The sequence below is a fragment of the Rhipicephalus sanguineus genome, chromosome 2, assembly GCF_013339695.2.
Source record: "Rhipicephalus sanguineus isolate Rsan-2018 chromosome 2, BIME_Rsan_1.4, whole genome shotgun sequence".
In the NCBI taxonomy this organism is placed as follows: domain Eukaryota; kingdom Metazoa; phylum Arthropoda; class Arachnida; order Ixodida; family Ixodidae; genus Rhipicephalus; species Rhipicephalus sanguineus.
In genome coordinates, this window is record NC_051177.1 from 91187921 (window position 1) to 91209289 (window position 21369).

General features: G+C 44.6%; 1 protein-coding gene across 1 annotated transcript; it reads right to left on the reverse strand.

The window, feature by feature from the left end:
• Window positions 1-6655: 6655 nt before the first annotated feature.
• LOC119383367 (survival of motor neuron-related-splicing factor 30) lies at window positions 6656-21367 on the reverse strand. The gene is made up of 7 exons (XM_037651461.2): window positions 21244-21367; window positions 20259-20324; window positions 19992-20164; window positions 18678-18765; window positions 16294-16364; window positions 12853-12979; window positions 6656-7195 (listed from the first exon to the last, which is right to left on the reverse strand). Exons 1-7 carry the CDS (start codon window positions 21298-21300, stop codon window positions 6920-6922), a joined length of 858 nt encoding a protein of 285 aa, XP_037507389.1. The 5' UTR covers window positions 21301-21367; the 3' UTR covers window positions 6656-6919.
• Window positions 21368-21369: the final 2 nt, after the last annotated feature.

Below are 21369 nucleotides of genomic sequence, written 5' to 3' on the forward strand. Positions count from 1 at the left end.
TACAAAAAGGCTGATGTGAACTCCTTTTTTCTTATATATGAACAAAAAACTGCCACGAAAAATACTTGCAGGAGCATGTTGTGTACCTCCTCACCAGCTGTCATTGCATGAATCACTACAAAAAAATTTTCTGGTTGTTAAAATCTTTTAGTTTTGAATTTGCTCCCTTGCTGTGTAAAACTTTTACTTGAATGTGCTGTAACAAAAAAAAAAAGTTGACAGTGTTATGAAAAGCGATACCTGGATCTTGAAAGCGTAAAATCTGCACGCTCAACACTGTGGATAAAGAAAAGTAGGTTATTTCACTAGCAAAATGACAGCCTGCATCTGATATACATGCTATGCCATCTGTGTGATTAATAAAAAACATGTTCAAGTGAAAACAGGAGGTTATTACTAGATCCAAAACACGATAGCTGTGACACCATTAGTCAGCATCATATGTCAACTGACAGCTATTATTTGCACACTCACTAATCAGTCATCTACCAATGATACCACTCGTATAGCCAACGCTGTATTCCACGCATAACGAGCCGATGGCTGCTTGTTCTGCTCACATCAGCGATAAACTAGTATAGCTACTTGTACCACCAACACTTATTACAAAGCTTATGGTATGGCTACTTCTATCAAACTGACCAATTATTAGCCCCTACTGCTGACAAATGTACACTGTTGGAAATGTCACTGGGAGCTTGACATTAGCGCGGGTAAATCAAAACTATTGTACAGTGGCACGTCCTCTGCTGTTATCAACATAGCCTCTAAAATATACCGAGAGCACTTTTCGTAGGTGTTGAGATTATTTACATAATCAATGCCATTACAGCATTACAGAGAGGAATGGGAGCTCAGAAAGAGTTTGAAATGGCAGACTTAAAGGATGTGTGAAGGGGTAAGTATGTGAAGGATATGCAGAGTGAATTAGGTAGTAAAATTTAGGCTCGTTACATGCAAGGGCAGAAAGATGGAATTCACATGCATAAGAGCTAGCCTAAAAGCAGCAAACTAAATTGGTTGTTTCTTTCCTAAATAACACATTCCTTCATGGTTGTTGCTGAAAAAGAAAAGGAAAAAAAAAGAAAACACTGCCATGCGTCACAAGAGAGTCATTGCCACATGTCGAGAGTTCAATACGTGGCCACAGCGTCCGTTCTTCAAAGAGGCCAGAACGAGAGAACGCCACACTGCTTAAACTTAGACATGATTGACGTTAATCCAGAATCCTCCACTAATAGACTGTACAGATTTGGGGAGATAACTCTGCGATTCAACTTGTAAGCACACTTCTTTGAGCGGTGTGAATATAGATGCATGTTTCAAAGAGAGTAGAATGCAAGAGTACTGAACCTGCGACTTCGAATATTCGAATAACGCGTCCGAGGTCGCAGGTTCGCTCCCTGCCCTCCGGCAAGATATCTTTTTGTCCACTTTTCTTTCTTCACGTTTACATTACATTTACTACTAATAACGTCCTCTATACTTTCCTTGGCATTATTGTCTGTTAGTGCTCATTAATATCGTGTATAACAAAGAAAAAACGAGCCCTTAAAATGTCCACTTCCTTCCTTTGTTGAATATTAAGTGGCACAGATAAGCATGGCACAAGTATGATGGCCAGTGTTACCTTGATTCGTGCTTTCCAATATGTACTTCCATTTCTTGTATTTACACAAATTAATCACGTTAGCCAATACTGCTTAAAGGTGAACATTTGACAGATTTCTGTCTGGTTGGGAAGCAAATATCATTGGAAAAGTGACACCAACGTATTCATTAAAAGTAAGAACTTCTTTTACTTTAAAAACCCAACGCTTTGTTCTTTTGACCGAAGTAACGTGGCTTGTTTCTGCTAGACTTCCACATACCACTCAGTCCTCAAATTGAGAAATGACATTCAATGTGCAAAGTAATAGTCTGCTTTTAAAAAAGGGCCATTCGCACGACGCATTTTACCTTTGGGTAATGCCCAACACCAAGTTGACTTCACTAACTGGTTGTTTGATGTCATCTTCCAACCAAGCTTTGCATTATTAAGTCAGTCCCGGTAACGATAACACGTTTTCACTATAATTTTTCCTTTTTTTCAAATGTAAAGCTTCAATGCTAGCTCCAGTCAAAGGTGAACTTGTCATCACTGAAAAAGGTATGCAATTGAAAGGCACATTGCCAGGCTGTCTTGCACACAAGATTTGTTAATTCGGCATTTTTTCTCTGAAGTGAAATAAGACTTTTGTAAGAAAACAAAGGTTTTGCAAAATGTTTTCAACCAGTATATTAGAGAAAATGAAAACTGCAACAAGACTTCCTCACAAGGACTGCTTCTAGGAAGAGTGAATAAAGAATGGATGAGCTCTGTGGTACTGGGCTAATGCAAATCTTCTTAATGTTTCAATTTAATTAAAGTTACATTGCTCGCTTCCGAGCTCGATGTCACGAGTTCGATACCAGCTGCAGTGGCCGTATTCAGGTTGCTATGGAATGCAAAAGCTGTTCAGAGTGCCTACAGAGTAATGAAGAAACGCGGATGATCAAAATTGAGCCAAGGTTCTCCACAACAATGTGCCTCATACAATTATGTTGCTCTGTAGCTGTCGCCACAAGCCTGTTACTGCACTTTCACTGTATTATGAATTCCTCTCCCAGCAATACTCAACTACCGTGTCCTGCATCTGTAGCTTAGGAGTGAAAATTTTCTGCCCGTAATATCCCAACAAGTCTGCTCTCCCTGCATTGTCCTTCTCGTGTTAGCTGTATACGCACATCACTGCTGCCCATTCCATGAATGCAAGCAGCACTGCTTCCCCTTAAAAAATCTCAAGAACGCAAGTCTGCATCCATAGTACAGTTAAAGTAGCCTGATTTAATAACAAAACTTAACTCATCTTGTTAAAAACAGTTTACAGTCAAACAGCCAGTATCATAATAATATCCGGGGTTTAACGTCCCAGAACCACGATATGATTATGAGACTTTTTAGTGGAGGGCTCCGGAAATTTCGACCACCTAAATCTAAGTACAAGGGCCTCAAACATTTTCGCCTCCATCGAAAAGAACAATCAGTATCACCAGCAATAAACAATATGTATAAAGAATGATGATCATGTGCTGCAATGCTGAGATTGTGAGATGATTGATTTTGTCAAGTTGGGCCAAAATCACATAACTAGACTGGAGGCAGACAGTTTTAGCTTAGTTTTTCTCCCCTCTTTTTAAAAATTTTTAATAATCGTGGCAAGAAACAGGCAGGTTGTTGGCCTCTCTATTCCATTAAAGGGGTACCAATATAAAATTTTTCCTTTATCATTATTCTGTGTCAAATGAAAGGACAAGCCCTCAACAGCCTAGAAAATGTACTGGAAAGCGTAAGTGCAACCTGAGAAATTACTTTTTTAAAAGCTAGCTTTGGTTCCTACTGTACCCCGATGTCATGACATGGTATGAGCTTCTCACGACGCGTTCATGCATGATATGACATTTCCACTGTCGCTCCATTCCTTGGCGCTGTGGGCGACCACATTGTATGCTTTCATACCTGACATCAACACAACTAGCCGTACTGGTGCATGAAACCATCAGAATTGATAATGTACCTGATGTCATGACAGTGTTAATCTCGGTAGGTATGCCAAGAAAACATTGACTCTAATGTCAAAATCATAGGTCGGCAAAAACATTGGAGCTAACTCAGAGACTCGCTCAACAAATATATTTTGCTCTGAGGGCTCACTCGGCCTCAGACTCACCAAACTTTTCCTCAACCGGACTCACTCGGACTCAGATTCACTAAACTTTTTCTCAACTGGACTCACTCAGACTCAAACTCGCCAACATATTACTCAGGCGGACTCACTCAGACTCACAGTTTCACATGAGCCTGAGTGAGTCAACTCATGAGTCCGTTGGCGTAAAATTAGCTTTTTTCAATCTTCGTGTAATTGCTCTTAAATGCCAATATCTGTCATAATCAGTGTGTTACGATGCGCCTTTTGATCTTGTACCTTCAAGTACGGGTTTTCAGTGGTTTCAATCAGTACGGACATTTTTATGAAATATATGACTCAAACGAGATATTTTTATCGAGAACTTCCTATGAAAGAGCTTGCTGGGGGAGGTCAGCCACCCCTTCCTCTAACTCACGCCTCTGATCAATATTGAGGTGGCGCATGAATGCTAGTGTGCGGAGATATGTGTGAATAATCTTTAGTAGAAATTCAAACCGATATAAGGCTGAGAGTAACGCTGAAGATGAGTAGACAGGACCATAAGATGGCAAAAAAAGGTGGAGCTTACTCGTAGAGCACTGCACGAGCCCGGGCCGACCCGTAAGACCGGGCCCGGGGCTGTACGAAGCGTTTTCCGGTCGGCCCGGGCTTGAGGCTGCGGGCCGGGCCGGACTCGGGCCTGCTCTGTAAAAGGCCTAAGTCGGGCCTTCGAGCACACGCGAACGTTATGCATTGCATGGTCTTTCTGTGCCAATCTGAAGCGACACGTGCAAAGAGCTAGCTCTTAGCAAAGAAAATAGAAAGACAGTTGAAGTTCTATTTTTTTTTTCTTTTCCACAAAACCGAACATGGATTCCGCGTGAGGAAAAATGAATTATACAAAAAAGCCGCTCTACAAACAATTTCCCCATTACCATTTTTGCGATTACACTCGATACTATTACATTATTATAAGGCTAATGTCAAGGGTATATATCTATACTGGTGCGTTTATGGAATAGCATCGAGTATGGTGTGTAGCAGCTTGATTATATAATGATATTGTACATGGCAATTACGTTTCCGTGACGATGTTAGAATATGAATGATTTATATTTCATCAGAAAAGAGCGTTAAAGAAAATGTACCGGGTTTGCTTCTATCCGCTTTTTCACGTTAGTTGTACACTTCTTTTAAATAAATTTTGTTGCTACCTTTTATTTTCACTATACTGTTATTGTAATGACTTGCCCTGTGCCATATACTAGGCAACATTTCATTTATATTCCTTGGTATTACATGCCAAAACCACGATATGATTACAAGGCACGCTGTAGCGGGGACCGGATTAATTTCGACCAACTGGAGTTCTTTAACGTGCACCTAAAAATAAGTGCACGGGTATTCTTGCATTTCGCCCCCATCAATATGCGGCCGCCATGGGCGCGGTTATTGCACCCGCGTCCTAGGACTTAACAGCGAAACAGCTTAACCGCTGAGCTACCACTGCAGGCAAAGCAACATTTCTGTGCATGTACACACCGGATTTTCCGTCTGATCGCCCGCTACAAAGTGCAAGGCATCATTACCATACAAATCATGAACAACTAACATCCTCTAGCGGGCCCAGGCCAGGCCTGGTGATGAACACGCACGCCCTGGATAAGTTTAGTAACGAATGTCCGCGCCCGGGCTTGGAACCACAGGCCTGGAAGCAGGCTGGGTTCGGTCATGTACGCCCGGGCTCGGGCTTGGAACCACGGACTTGGGCTTCATAAAGCGGGCCTGGGCCGGGCCGAAAAATCAGGCCTGTGCAGTGCTCTACTCACTCGGACTCACTCAAATAATATATATCTTGAGCTTAGGTCTCACTCGAACTCCGACTCGCCAATATTTTCCTAAACTGGACTCACTCGGACTCAAGACTCACTAAAATTTTCTTCAAATGGACTCACTTGGACTGAAACTCGCCAAAATATTACTCACCCAGCTCACTCAGACTAAGACTCATGGCCTGATCCGAGTCTGAGGGAGTCGACTCATGAGTTTACCGACCTGTGGTCAAAATGCAGACAAAATTGATACACTATGTACGTATTGTACTATTGCGCAGGAAAGAAACGTAAACAGTGTGGCTTTTGACTCAGTTGAACTCTGACATGTCTTGACTGTCGCTAGGTGAATATGGTTTCAGCTGGCCTCACTGTAGAGCTAGAATCTCACTCTGGCTGGTGCTATCGCACTGAGTGCAAGGCATGACTGGCAGATAAGCACATGCGGTGTGATAGCGCCAGCCTGAGAAAGATTCTAGCGCTTGGGCGATGCAGGCTGAAAGCATAGATTCACCTAGCGACAGTCTAGGCATGTCCGAGTTCGACTGGGCTGAAAGCCACGCTTTCCACTGTTCGTGTATCATTCCATTGCGATAGGACATAGGTCTAAAATGTACCCCTAATGTAATATCTTTTTCTTTTTTTTTTGGTTCAGAGGTGTGGATTTGTAAACTGTGTTTATATTCTCTTAAAGCATGCCAATTTCTGGATTTGTTATGAACACTTCCAGGCTCTAAATCAAAATTGTTTCTTTGAGTCACTAAAATGTACATCTCTCTAAAACGCAATTACAATAATTTCATTCACATTGGTCTAGTGGTTGTCTCACAAAATATTTCTGCCTTTTACAAGCTTGCCAGGCCCAGCCTTTCGAGCCCAGGAGGTTTTGGCTGATGTGCACGTCGCACCATTGTACTAAATGGCAATAAATGTATGCATGTACGTACAAGTTCCTGAAAAATGAAACCAGGGCTGGTCCCAAGCTAATGCTTTAAGTATACACCACTCAAGCAGTGATGACTACCTCCGTCAAAACACTCGTACTGCCGGCACATAAACACTCTCAAGCTGTTGATACTGGTTATTAAGTTGAGACAAAAAGAACAAGAGCTTGGAAAAGGATGTCACAAGTTTCTTTTACTGGTTGGTTCGAGGACACAATATTTACACAGGTTGGTGCACAACATAAAGCAACTTGTGGGCTGCGACTGGTAACGACACGGCAGCGCACGAACGCACTGTTAAGAGGGACTGCAGAGTCCCCTCTTTTTCTCTCACCTTGCTTCCCAATGTGGAAGGCAAGGTGAATGAACACGTATGAGTTCCACACAGCTAGGAGTGGAACGAGAAGAGACGGACTAAGGTGGAAGGTCCGACGGCTCAGAAGATGGAAGGAGGAGCGGGTGAGGGCATTCCAGATGGCATGGTAAACGTGGGCAGGGACATCATCCCGGAGGCACCCACGGGTGTGGGCATGGGTGTGCCACCCTGGCTCCCCGACGCTCCTGCTTGCTTGCGCCACTTTTCCTGGTGGTGGAACTCTGTCATGGGCCGGCCTCCGATGCCGCACGTGCCCACGCCGACTCGGCCGTTGACGTTGTCTGGCGAGGCAAAGATGCTCTTTTTCACCTGGCCTTTCTTGTTCTTGTTGAAGGCCTGTGCACCAGAGAACAAACAGTGACGCAAAAGTGAGTGGCTACATTTCACACTGACGAAGTGGTGAATTGGCAACAAACTAAACTAGCATCAGCACAAGAAGTGACAGTCCTGAGTCGGTGCACCCGCTTGCAATGTTAGTCTGGACTAGCATAACAAATAGTGCCTCGTGCCACAGGGGACACAAGAGGAAAATATGTAGCATAGAGGTACTACCCCCAAAACGCAGACCTAAAATACCTTCACTGGCATGCGTTTTTAAACAACACGTATGCATTTTGAGATTTATAGGAATCATGCAAGGACAAGGGGAATAGCATGCATCTATTTTCCCAATTTGACTTAAGGACACTCCTCTTATGGGTACATATTCGCTTTTTAGCCCTTTATGTCTCATAGGTGAACTCAGCGTGTCCTCGAATTTCGCACGCCCACTACCATAGCTTGAGCTCAGCTATGGCAATACGTTCTATCCTCTCATAATGAGAATGATCAGAACAAGGCCATGTGTCCAGTTTTTTTAATGCACTGATGGTACTAAAATACCACAATAACATCTTCCACTACGACATCGCAAGCAAAGCTAACTCCCAGGTTTGCAGGGAAGTCAGCTTTCCCTGCGCCCATATATTTTTCTTTCTTCTCTGTTCTCTAATAAAAATGATCAAGGAGTCTTTCTTTTAACGACCAGTCACAGTTTCGATTTCAGAGGACCCACTTGAGTTTTAAATGCGAAGCATTTCTTAGCAAACCTCTGCGACTTTGAGCGTATCTATCTATCTATCTAGCCGCCTACGACTTTGTGCTCTCATGGCCGTTTCAATAACTGGATATACACAAAAATGGGTGTGGTGTGACAAGACTTTGATCAACATAAATGACAGGTTGTAACATGAAAATCATATCATGACACGCCTGTCACGAAGAGCATGATTTACATCCCACAATATTGGTGCTATCACGGCCATTTCGTCAAAATGATTTGTATCAAAATTGGTATGGTGTGACATAAGTGTGTGACAAACATACAACAGATCATGACATGCAAGTCGTGTACGGCATGATTTACACGATACGGTCTTGGAGCGACCGCGGTCGTTTCATTGAGTGGCTACGTATCAAAATTGGTATGGCGTGAAAAGAGTGTATGACGAACATAACTGGCAGGTTGTAACATTGTAATATAATAATAATATCTGGGGTTTAACGTCCCAAAACCACGATATGATTATGAGAGTCGCTGTGGTGGAGGGCTCTTGAAATTTCAACCACCTGGGGTTCTTTAACCCTTGATGAGTTCATACAGTCTCCGGACCGATTTTCCGGACTTTGCGGGGTCCGCGAAATAGTCTGAAAAATCAAACAGTCCGAAAAAATGGTTAATACATGAAAATGAAGTTTATTTGGATTAGAACTGCCTAGAAAGACCCCCAATAATGGCTTGCTTCATGCTGTGCTTGGGGACAAGCGAATTTGGTTGTATTTGGGCTACGGCGCGTTGGCAATCGCTGCCGCCGACCGTTGCGGGCAGCACAGTTGGTGGTTCCATGGCACCAAGCAAACAAAACTTGATGCAGGTCGCAAAAAAGATGCACGCAACATCTCGTCTGTTTGGTGAGATTTAGCGATGCAGTCTGGGGTTCTTAACCTGCACCGACATCGCACACAATGCGATCCTCCAGCATTTTACCTCCATCAAAATGCTATTGCCGTGGCCACGATCGAACCCGCGTTTCAGGACGTGCACGTTAACTGAGTGCTACTGAGCAACTGCAACAGCAGAGAACATGTGACGCACACATCGGCTCAAAAACACTTGACACAACACCGACACGACCACGTGCGGAATGACAACCGGAAAAACCACATTCTTTTCCTTCCTCCATGGAAAAACAAGTGCACAAAAAATGTTAAAAAACCCACCGGCGTATTAATGATGACGATAAGGCTGACTGAAAAAGAAAAGTTGCGTCCCCTAGACAGTTTTTCCTGCCAAGGAAGATAGGACACGGCCTCCGAAACCAATAGATTGTGCGCGCTTCTAGTCTTGGAGGCTACACAACTAGCCACTGGAAGCCAAACTTGACCAAGCCAACAGAAAATCTAACATGGCGGCTTTCAAAATCGAGCGGCGTGGCTCAAAACGAGCAATTTGGTCCGAAAAATCGAACTTGAGGGCATAAATTCATCCGAAAAATCAGACGCGAAAATGCATTAGTGCTATGGGAACCTTGACGGTGCAATAATGAAATCCAAAATATCCAACAAGTCCGAATTTGATGCTTCTTCCTTGGCTGACAAAGTGCTCTAGGGAATGCACCGTTTCTTTTTCAGTCAGCCTTATCATCATGGTTACTATGCGGGTAGCTTTTTTTTTTTTAGTGCATTTGTGTTTTGCTTGTCATTCCACACGAGGTCATGCTAATCGTGTGTAACGTGTGTTCTTGAGACGCTGTGTGCGTCACATATTCTCTGCCGTTGTGGTTGCTCAGTGCTAATGGTGCTCGGTGGTTGATCTGAAATGCGTGTTCGATCGCGGCTGCAGTGGTTGTGTTTCGGTAGAGGCGAAATACAGTAAAAGCTCGTTAATTCAAACTCGAAGGGGCTATAAAACTGTTGCAACTACGCGGAGTTCGAATTAGCGTGCGGGTGCTAGATTGAACAAATATCGTGCCACACTGTGTAGAGAGAACCCAAAGAAGCCACCTCTGGACTCATTACCGCAAATTAGGGGATACTACATATTCGTGGCAGGTAATTTCGTAAACTAAGTTCATGCTCAAACAACCAACAGAACTTATTGATCAGTCAGTGATACGCCAGAAACAAGCAGAGACTTGCATTCACGTGAGCAGTGAGCCTTAATGCCAAGATATACGAAGCTATTTGTGCTCCAAAACACGTTCATTTACATGGCACAGTTAACACAATCAAAATTTAAGGTCTTTCTTTCTTAGTTTACTTATAGAACAATATTGAAATTGTCCAAGGGGACACTGCTAAAGGCAAACACTGCCTGACTGGGCCGTGCCACCCATACAGCAGTAGCAGCAGACAGACGCCATTTGCAACCATAAAATCATACATGGAAATCAATCACTACACCTGTTTTACAGTTGAAAGTAATGAGTAATTTGAGTGATCATTCTGGGCCGATTTCTGCGAGGAAGAACGAAAGCCAGAGGGCTCCCAGTTTGAATTAACCGTTGTAGATACCGACACCTTCGAATTATCAGCAGTTTTCACCCAGAGAAATACATAGGCCTGTGCCGGGACCAGGGCGTCAGTTCGAGTTACAGTGAAACCTCATTAATACGTACCCGCTTTAAACGTACTAACGGTTAAAACGTAGTTGCGACGAATCCCCGACCGAGTCCCATAGAGCCCAATGCATTCCCTGACCGCTTAAGCTGTAGTGGTTCGCCCTATGCCTATCGGTTAGCGTACCCTGCATACCGCGATAACTTTTTGTGCCATAAAATTTTACTGCGCCGCTCAACTTCCCGACGCCGCAATGTGCCGTCAAAGGTCTTTCGCCTTTTTGAGAAGTGCGGAGTCGATCTCAGATTCTGACATCCGCGCGATTGCGGCAACGCCTTTGCGGGTAAGCATCGGGCAAGAACGAAGGCGAGGTGGCGGCCACCGACGAACGCGCCGACATGACTTGTTGCAAACAACCTTATCACAATAAGTACTTTCAGCTATCTGCTCAGGCACGCGTGCGGCGAAGTGCTACTGTTTAAGCCTACTGCACGCTTTTATTAGGCGACAACCTGAACACGCTGGGCCGCCGATCGCTGCCGCCTTGTTGTGTGGGGCCGTCTTCAAGGCTGAAGTTGAATTAATGGCGCAAATGCTCGGACAGGGACGAAGAACTTCAGCAATGTACAGGCGCGCTCAATGTGACTTGCAACACGGGAGCGCTTGGCATCATGAGTTCAAACACTGCGCATGGCTTGAACATGTTTTCATTTCAGCAACTAAACGATATTTTCTTGTATGGAATCCTCCCCGAGTGCGAGAACAGCGTTTAGTTATGGAAATAAGGGCTAATGGAAGCCATGGGCAGTTTTTTTTGAACTCGTGAGGCCACGCGGTCCCGTGTTGCAAGTCGTATTGAGCGCGACTGTACCAACTAGCCCGACAGCAAACGCTACTAAGCAGTCATCAGGCGCGCACCGCTTTGTAGAAACGAAAGCAGATCGCTGCTGCGTAGTTAGCGTTGCGGGTCGCGGGAGCCGAGAAGCCTCGCTGCATTGACGCTATCACACTAAACGCACGTGTACAGTACAGCAAGCGTAGCGCGGTTGTAACCATACTGCACGCTTTTATTAGGCGACCACCTAATGCGCCTCCATCCACTGCCAGGACCACTAGAGCATCACAGAGTGCGCATCGCTTGCATGAAGCTCGTCATCGCTGCGTTAACCGAACAAGCTACTCGCCATATCTGTGCACGATCTGGAGCGAAGTAGGTACGAACAACATTCCCATGATAAATGCGCACGTGTGGCACAGCAAGCGGCCCGGTAGTGATGGCACGCAACTAGCTGGGAGACGGTCGGCTCCATGCGGCTGTATCGCGTCTCACTGGAACTGTGTCAGTTTTCGTTTAGTAGCAGATCGCGGTTAGACGCACACATCTATACCGCGGAATGCAGACACTGTCCGTTCTGTCGCTATGTCGGTCACTGCGTTGACCGCGTATACCGGATCCTGCATTAGTTTCGAAATGCTTCTCGGCATCGCCACTACGCGCTATCGGGCGGTCGTGCGAGTGTGCCAGGACCTTTCCTCCACTTTGGCAAAAAGAAAGAAAAGGCTTTGCGGTGGGTACTTTAGGCAATATTTGCTGTGGCACTCGATTTATTTGCTGGTGGCGATGGCGTACCCTAGAAGATGCAAATTTGTACTTGGTGTTTAATGCATATTACCGTTTAGTGCGTAGTTATGCTGCGTTCCTGGCAGGTACGTATTAATGAGGTTTCACTGTAGCAGTAAGTTCGAATTAACCAAGTTTGAATTAACGAGCTTTTGCTCTACTGGAAGTTCACGTGCTGTGCTTGTCAGTGCAGGTTAAAGAAACCCAGGCCGTGTCATTAAATCTCACCAAACAACCGAGACGTTGTGTGCATCTTTTTGTGTCCGGCTTCAAAATTTGTGTCGGTGCCATGAAACCACCTCCTGTGCCGCCCGCAATGGCCCGTGGCAGCGATCGCCAACACGCTGACGAAATTGCTGTAGCCCAAATACAACCAAATCTGCTCGCCTGCAAGCGTAGTATAAAGCAGGGCAATATTAGATTTTTTTGGGGGCTGCTCTATCTAAATAAACTTCATGTTGATATCTTAAACTTTTCAAACGGTTCGATTTTTCGGACTATCTCGCGATCCCCGCCAGATCCGCAAAATCGGTCAGCGACTGAAGCAGATTTACGAAGAACCTCGGTACTTTATAGGTGCTCTTCACATTAAATGTAGCTCCCAGTAGTATTCTTCAGGGTTTCAGGCACAGAGTCCTCATTCGTGAACAGGACACATCCTGCTGACAAACTTGTAACGATAAAGATGAAAGAAACATGCTAAATGTACACTTTCATAACACGGCACTAACTGGTGCCCAAAGCACATAGATGTTTTACATATACAGAAACCCACCTTTGAGTTGAACTCTTGCCACTTGTTCTTCTCTTTTTCTCGATCTTCCTCGATCTGCTTTAGGCGCACAGCCTTCTTCTGGGCCTTCTTCTTTTTGTATTCCCTCTCGGCAAGCAACAGCTGCTTTCTGCAGGAGAAAGGAACCAACTGAGTGGCAGTCCACCGCAAGATTACATGATGCAAGTAATGTTACTGTGACAAAAAACAGCACAAAATGGGACTAAGGGCAGGAAGCAGACAACAAAAGCACTAAAGTTATGCATTTCTTCCTTGAATGTATCAGCCTGCAATAAAAGGGAGTTTTCGAATAGGGGCCCCAAAGCCCTTTGCAGGTGCTCGCTTTGGGTCAAGCAGGAGCTAAGAGTTTTCGAATAGGGTCTGCGGCGCTTTGGAAATTCCTCCTATTCTAGGTCACTCTAATCTTAACCAAGAGCCGCCGCTTCAGTGGGTGCCGTCACGTTTGTTTGACGCAAAGCCTTTGGGGCAGGCTTTCGGGCTCCCGCTAAATTCGAGAAATAGCGTCCCCAACGCAAAACCCAAACGCTGTTTGGGTCTTGCGCATGCGCAGTGGTCTCGACGCTATTTCTTTGGGGCTCCAAAACGTTTGGGGCCCCTATTCGAAAACTCCCTAAAAACGAAGTGCAGCTGAAGAAGACAGGGGCAGTCAAGGGAGAGCCAATATTTTATAGCGAGCGATCTAAGCATGCTTTTCGAAGTAAATGGGAGGAAATTTGTCCGATTTCACTGCTTCATGTCTGATTGTGTTCAACCAATGACACGAGGTCAAACAATCCAAACAATCCTGAAATTGGCCCTCACCAAACGAAAACAGAATTTGACTGGTTGGCACGAATGAGCATTATATCAATAATACCGTAAAAGGGGCCCTGCGACACAAATTAAGTGTGTAGTTGTCATCACTTCTCGAACTGTGAAATGCACCAATATCTTTACGTGAGTGGCAGCACCAAAAACAAAGCTATTATAATTTCATTTCAATGGAGAAACCACATTCTTTTTGGACTAGAGCAACACACAACGGCTATTTTTGTGATCGGAAGTAACGCTTCGACCCGTGGGAGTGACGACGTTGGCTGTGCATTTTGATTGGTTTGACGCAAAAGTCGCACGTAATATTCACATGGTCAGAGAGAGGCCACACTACTGTGCGCTAAAGATTATAAAAGCACTCTTTATACTCCCTCAGATACAAAAGCATTTCTGCTTTTAAATGTGAAAATTTGAAAACAACTGCAAAACGACACTAGAAGCACTGCACAACAGCCACCACGTGGCGAGTCGTCCGGTATGTCTCTGTAAGAGGCGCGCGGTGATCGGAACCGGCCTTTGACGTCAGTAGGAGAGTGAAATGCGACAGGAAATGTTTTTTCTCATCGTCTGCTGGGGTTTTGAAGTTTGAAGACCAATAACTTCCGTTACCATGCACTGATTTCGATAATTCTTTTTGCGTTCCTCTCAGTATTCAGCACTACATGCACTCCAGCGATGCAGAATGCAGACGAAAAAGCGTTGCAGGGCCCCTTTAATCACCAGAGCAGCTGCCATGTCCATCTAGGCATAGAGCAGAGAAGTAGTAGAGAACACGCATCTCCCGTTAAAAATCGCCTATGTCTTCTCTTGAAAACCATTTAAGTGAAAATGGTAGATTGCGATGAATGGTTACAGCATTCAGTATTAAACTGAATGCTGTAACCTAAAATTCGCCTATGAACTGCCTTTGAGGCACCACCAGTATAAAACCGAAACAACAGAGAACAGTGTGCTAGAGTGCTTATTTGGGCCGGTTGGTACATGTTCAACGATACGAGAAAAAAGCGCGAAACACAGGACAGTGAATGGTCTGTCTCACACGGGCAGCGCTTGGTCTGTCTCATTCACTGTCCAGTGTTTCGCATTGTTTTCTTGTAGAGAACAGTGCTCACGGCAGTTTACTGCCAGAGCCAGCCAAGCTAGCGTGAATTCGTTTTTCAAGTGGTTCGATCAATGTTTTTTAGAATTCTCTGTAGACCCGATAAAGTTGATATTCTCCTATCTGACGTTCCTGTACTAAGGTCTCACATGGAGCCCAAATTCTATAAACTTAACGAAACTCCCTAAACTATGTGACAATTTGTAATCTGCTCTACATTTTTCAAGACTTCTGATATGCAACTGAGGTGAAACAAAGATTTTAAAGAACAGCATGAAAATGTACACATGACGACGTATGTTTTGATTTCTCCTCACAGTGTAGGCAACGGAGCTTGACAAGGCAGCGTTCACACTTGTCAATGGTAGAGGTCTAAGACTAACAACTATGGAGCTGCTCACTGCTGGTCGCCATACCACAACTTTTGTAGTTTAAACCTGTTTCTCGTGCTCGGTATTGATTGCACAACCACAGCCATGTAATATAATGTTCAGCGTATTCCCCGGCACTGCTGATTGGTTCAACAGCTTAGTTGCTCAAGTTTGCAAAGCTGGAGAATCAGTCAGAGGGTGACTTCATCAAATCGATCAACTTCACTGCATGACCTCTGCCAGTCGCCAGTGTGAATGCCGCACTAGGCCCACACCGGTGCTCTTTCCTTGCGAAGGCATTCACAAAGTCCGACACCAGATCTCAAAGCTCTTCTACCGAGCAGTGCATTTAAAGTCTCCAAGGGACTACAGTCTTCTAGAACAGCATTCACTTATCACTTCAGTCCTGCTGATCCAGACAAAGGAATCTACCTTACTTTTTTTCCTTGGTCTCGTTCTCAGACTAGGTCAATTACTTCATCCTTGCTCACTTTGCTGAAGATGAATCACAAGTGCTTCCAAATGCGTAGAACACCAGACTGTTGTCAAGGCCATTTTTTGTCTTCTGAAGACTGTCTCCAGCAACCGCCGTCATTGCCAGAGTCCACACCGGTGTCACTATCGGATAAAATGCCGAGAACTTCTTCGTCCGAAGGCACGCGGCAACCACCTCTCGCTGTCATCCCTTCACAAGTGGAATGCATGCGAGTGTTCTACAACAAAATCTAACCATCCTTGATGCCTAGCGTCCGCATCATATGTGGAGTTGCTGTCGCACAGTCTGTGCAAGTTCAAAACATGCTCCAGTCTGTGCCGGCAAGCTGATCAGAGATGCAAAGGAAGACGACACACCAAGATTGCTGAACTTCCAGCTTCAAAAACATAACATCAACGCCTCTCCAGTCTTGTTCGTTTCCTCGACTACTCAGACAAACTGCGAGGTTCCTTAATGTGATCTAAATCTAAGCGCATAGACTTCTTGCATTGCCCGTGGCGATGATGCTGTGAATTGAACCAGTTACCTTATGCTCAGCAGAACCATGCAGGCACTGAGCGCCACTGCACTTGGTGTTTTTTTTTCCACGAAGCTAGACACCTTCTCAAACACAGGCAATTAAAATTTCACAAAAAGTTTCTTACTTGGTTTTTGGTCCTCCTTCGATGACATTGTTCATAGACCGCTTGTTTTTGTGGGCTTTCAGCTGAGAGAGCTGGGAGAAACCAAGGTTGCAAGAGATGGCATTTGTTATTGGAGAAACGTTGCCAGAATGAATTGCCAAACTAGACTAGAAAAGTAGCAGGTTATGGGTGAGCGAAACGCGTGTGGTTTGTTGCCTACACCAACTTATAAAGCAGCAAATAATGCTGACACATATGCACTAATTTAAAATCGCACGTTTTCACAAAAGAGGAAAGTAGAATTACTGCTTTTTGAAGGTTCCTGAGTAAGTTTGAGAATCTGATGACTTTTTTTTTTTTTTTCAATTTTTACTATCCTGTTTTTTACAGACCACACAGGAACTTCAGCTCACAGTAATTGCTCAAAGAAGGTACTATTGTTTCTATAGCTAAACAGAAGCTGTTGATGCTGCCTTGTAAATAGTAAATCTGTTTCAATGTCGCTTCCTGTAAAGGCAGTTTAGAGTTAACGTTCCTGTGTCATTTAACAAGGATCAAACATAAACCAGCTGACCCGTAACTGCAATTAGTATTCACCTTGGAGCAACGGGGCAACTATTTTTAAGTAGTTAAAGGCAAGAAAAAATCGTGCAGTTGAACCTCGTTTTAATCAAACCTTGTGTGGAAAATTATATGAAAAAACGTAAGTTAAAATTAGATTTGTTCAGCCACACTTGACTTTAGCAGCTAGTAATGAAATCAGTAAAGCAACATATCAGTAAAGCAACTATATAGCCAAGTAAACTTCAACTGTGAGGGTAGCGGCAGCACTTGCACGTAGTATATAAGCAAGCATTGGAGTAAAGCTTATGCACGAGCTAACAAGCTCTCCAATGCAATGTTGTGAGGAAGTGGTGTAGCTACCAGACAACTGGTGCACTCCTCGCCTCCTGATGAGCCAGCCGCCAATTTGTAGTCTGATCCCTGGCACGGAATACAGTGGCCGTGTGGCATGCACAGGACGCATGATGCTGAAGCCACGAAAGAACGATTTCCTAATCTGCCAAGCGTGTTTTGAAGCTAACAAGCCAGTTCTTGTTAGCTTCAAAATGTTTCATCACTAATAATAATAATTGTTCGGGTTTTACATTCCAAAAGCACGATACGATTATGAGGGACACCGTAGTGAAGGGCTCCGGAAATCTCGACCACCTGGGGTTCTTTAACATGCATCTAACTCAAAAGTAGACGGGCCTCACGCATTTCGCCTCTGTCGAAATGTTACTGTGGCGGTCGGGATTCGAACACTTCGTCACGAGTACACCTAAATGTTATTTGCACTATAATATGTGCCATGCAAATTTCAACCTTCAAACTAATGTGGTGCATTTCACTCTCAACAACCTGCCTTGAGAGAAAGCTATCTTCACAACTAGAAAATTTTCAGCTACACGGCTGTTCTTTGGCAAGAAATCCGCACTGCTTATGCTGCTGCCTGCAAAGCGTGAAATGGTATGTGGAACAGGGTGTCAAAACTGTGCGGATATAACTATGAAAAGAATGTTTCTTGCTCCAAGTGAGAATGACTGTCGATTGTCTGTCCCAGCTAGACCTAATTACAAAGAGGCATAACAGCTCTTTGGCATACGATAAATTATAAATGTTCAGCTTCATTATAAGTAGGCTCAAGCTCTAGTGTAACAGCAGCAACACATGCCTTCTCCTATATGTCAATATTACACCTCAATCAACAATTTCATGAGGAAGGCCCTCGGAAGTTACAGTGGCATGTTTACACCCCCACGATGTTTATTTTGGATGCCTCTCACATCTCCTGTTAGTGAACTCATTGGCACAACTTTTATTAGACATCTTTACGACAAATATTAGCACATGCTTTCCACTTCGAATACTATAGTTTGTTAAAACGAGGTTCAAATGCACATGTGCATTTGGCCGCTAATTATGTAGAATGAAAAGGTCTTACCAACTGCTACATTTTGCCCCTACATTTTTATAAACCCATCTTGCGGCCGCATACTGCAAGAAGCAAACGAACCAACAACACCGCCAGTCACACAGTTCTACACTGGGCAGAAGGAACAACAAAAACAACAGGCGTTGCTGTTTTTTTTCTAAATAAATTTCTCTATGGGGTGGATACCTACACGTTGGTTTCCTCAGCTCCATTGCTAAAGCCGGCGTGTCACGTGCCTACATTATCTCCCTCGCTCGCTCTCTTGGATGGTGTGGGCTCTTTATTATTTGAAAAATGAAAGAAGAGACAGTCCAGATGACAACCACTCAGTATCGAGGAAAAAGAAGTCAGGGACTCGGGGGCGGCGCCACCATGTTGCACACAGTTAGCGGCCATCGTGATTGGGCACTCGCGGCTGGGACCTTACCTTCTGAATGATTGTGTTCCCGTAAGCTGTGAAAGTCACTGTTGCTTGTCCTTCACCGATGATGTCATCGATGGTGGCATCGTAGTACCTGCAACACACAACACGAGGAGTTTGCAGTACAGAACCTAAGAGGCGCAACTTAGTCAACTTGGTCATTGAAGGTACTTGCTACTGCTATACTACTCATACTTGTGCTGCAGCTGATGCGACTACAGCTACTAGCATTAAATAGGTGTTTGCAGGTTCACATTTTGAAGCTGCACTGCGGCCTATGAAAAATGCCGCCAGTGGAGGGCTACATGATTTTTGCCAATCTGACTTCTTGAATGGGACACTAGAAGGCATGCTGTGTTTCAGTAATAAATTACACTTTCAAAACTACTTCAGCTATTGTGAGAGGAGAATTGATGAGCCCGAATATTGAAGACAGTGGCGTGGTACTGCCTTTAGGTTCCCACACTCACCGTTGCGTCTACCTGGGTTTGCTTTGTCTTTGTTACATTTTAACAAAGCCAAAGGATGAATCGTGGAGGTTTCAAGACCTCTTTGAGTGCCACTACGGCCAAAAAAACTTGAAGGATATTTGGATATTTAAGTTTTGCCTTTAAGCGTAGAACGTGATAGTGTTACCGGGCCCTGTTCACGTCGCCTTCATCTTGATGAGACCGAAGGCTACGACTGACAAACCCGATGCCTGGCTGTAGGGCCTGAAGCAGCGCTATCCTAGAGCCATGCCTGAGAGCACAATCCGCCTTTTTTCACGATGTCCCCGCGCATGCGCTCTCCCCTAACGGAAAAGTCGCTAAACGTCTCATCATCTCGGAGGCTTTGCTTCTGGCAGTACCGGTTGTCCCGGACCCGACCAAAACGGCAGAGGGCAGCACAGGAAAATGAAAAAGGCGGATTAAGGTACCCCACCATGATGTAGGTGGCAGTGATGAATCGCCCCCACCACTGCGATATCTGTGACCCAGGTTGGCAGCATCGCTGCCGATTTTTATTCTTGGGATCCTGTGGGATTTTTCACTCACGGACAACACCGCCAATGCCGCAAACAAATTTTCTGCAACATGGGCTGTTTACCGCTATTGTATTAATATGACAAATATTATTTGAAATCCACAGCTTCACATTGATGTGTCAGCACAGATGCTTTGGCACAAACTACTGCAATGTCTGATAATTTTACTCACCATCAATTTCCTTCCTACACCGAAAACTTCAGAGGACAGGGTTTTAAAAGGCTACCTGGTTAGTATAAACTGATTAGACATTTCTGCAATCATTCTGAGTGACACTGGAGAAATGACTTACTGTCCATCTTTCCACAAAGCTAGGCACTTGTCCCCGGGAAACCAGCCAACTGCGTCGTCCTTGGACCCTGATGCTTCTCCACCTGGGCGCTTCGAACTCTCGCCAGATCCTTGTTTTTCTGTCTGTTCCTCTGAGCTTGTGCTGATCAAATTCAATGTCAGGCTTATAACTTCCTGTTATGGCAGCAAAGTCATGCAAGAGGAAAGAGAATTTCGCATTAGCTACAGAACAGCAACACTGAAGATGCGATTCATAAGCTCCACTCACAAGCAGGTCCTCCTTTAGTTTCAACAAATCCTTGTCATCTGGGTCATTTGTGAGTGCAGCTTCCACCTGGAACGAGAAACAATTCACATTTCAGAACAAATGAGCGGGACAAGTTAAATCACATCACCACCGAACTGCGCGCGTAGCAGCTGCTGATGTATCACATTACACGCGAGGAATGTCATCAACAGCGGCCTTACAGCTGCATACGCAATAGTTTTCAACACTGAGACTATTCGCGCGTTTCGGCTAGGCTTACGAGATCATGAATGAGCAAGAACTTTAAAACTGGTTTCACACCCGCCGTGGTAGCTTAGCAGGTAAGCTGTCGCGCTGCTGAGCTCGAGGGCGCGCGTTCGATTCCCGGTCACGGCTGCCGCATTTCGATCGGGGCTAAATGCATTAAGACCCCCGTTTCTGATTTAGATGCACGTCAAAGAACCCCAGGTTATCAATAGGAGGCCCGTAATAATTAATATGTGCCTCGTAATCCCTTTCTGGCTTTGGCACGTAAAACCACTGAAATTAAATTTGTTTTACGGCTTTTCTCGGACGTCTGAGATTTCAATACTCGTAAAGGATTTCAAGAGAACCACTACAACACGCTGCCGCATTTTTGGCCGCTGATGCGTTGCAAGTCTTGGGCCGTCAATGTTTTAAATCTAGACGTCGAATGCAGAGCCCAATAATTAGCTTCTTACAGTTAGTCTCAATACACATCACTATACGTATGCAACGCGTTAAATACAGCAGCTACTACAGTGGAAAATAAAGACAACCTTTATTTTATTCCCCTTTTGTACTACGTCAACGCAGCAGCAATGATCGTCGTCAAAGGTCTTCGGTAGTGTTAGTGTTCGGTAGACAGAGGCCGCAAACTAAACATTTGTGATCGATACAGGGCAGCAACAACACATATATGCAGTCACCGAAGCCTCAGCCTCAAAATAAAGGTACGGGAGAAACCAGTTTTACGGTGAAATACCTGCTGAAGTTGAACTTGATAGTTCTGGAGACTAGCAGTAGGATCGTCTAACGCCATTTTGGTTGATGACTACTACAGTAATGACCTCTAGCGACCGCCGCGAACAACAATTGTACTCTCGTTCCC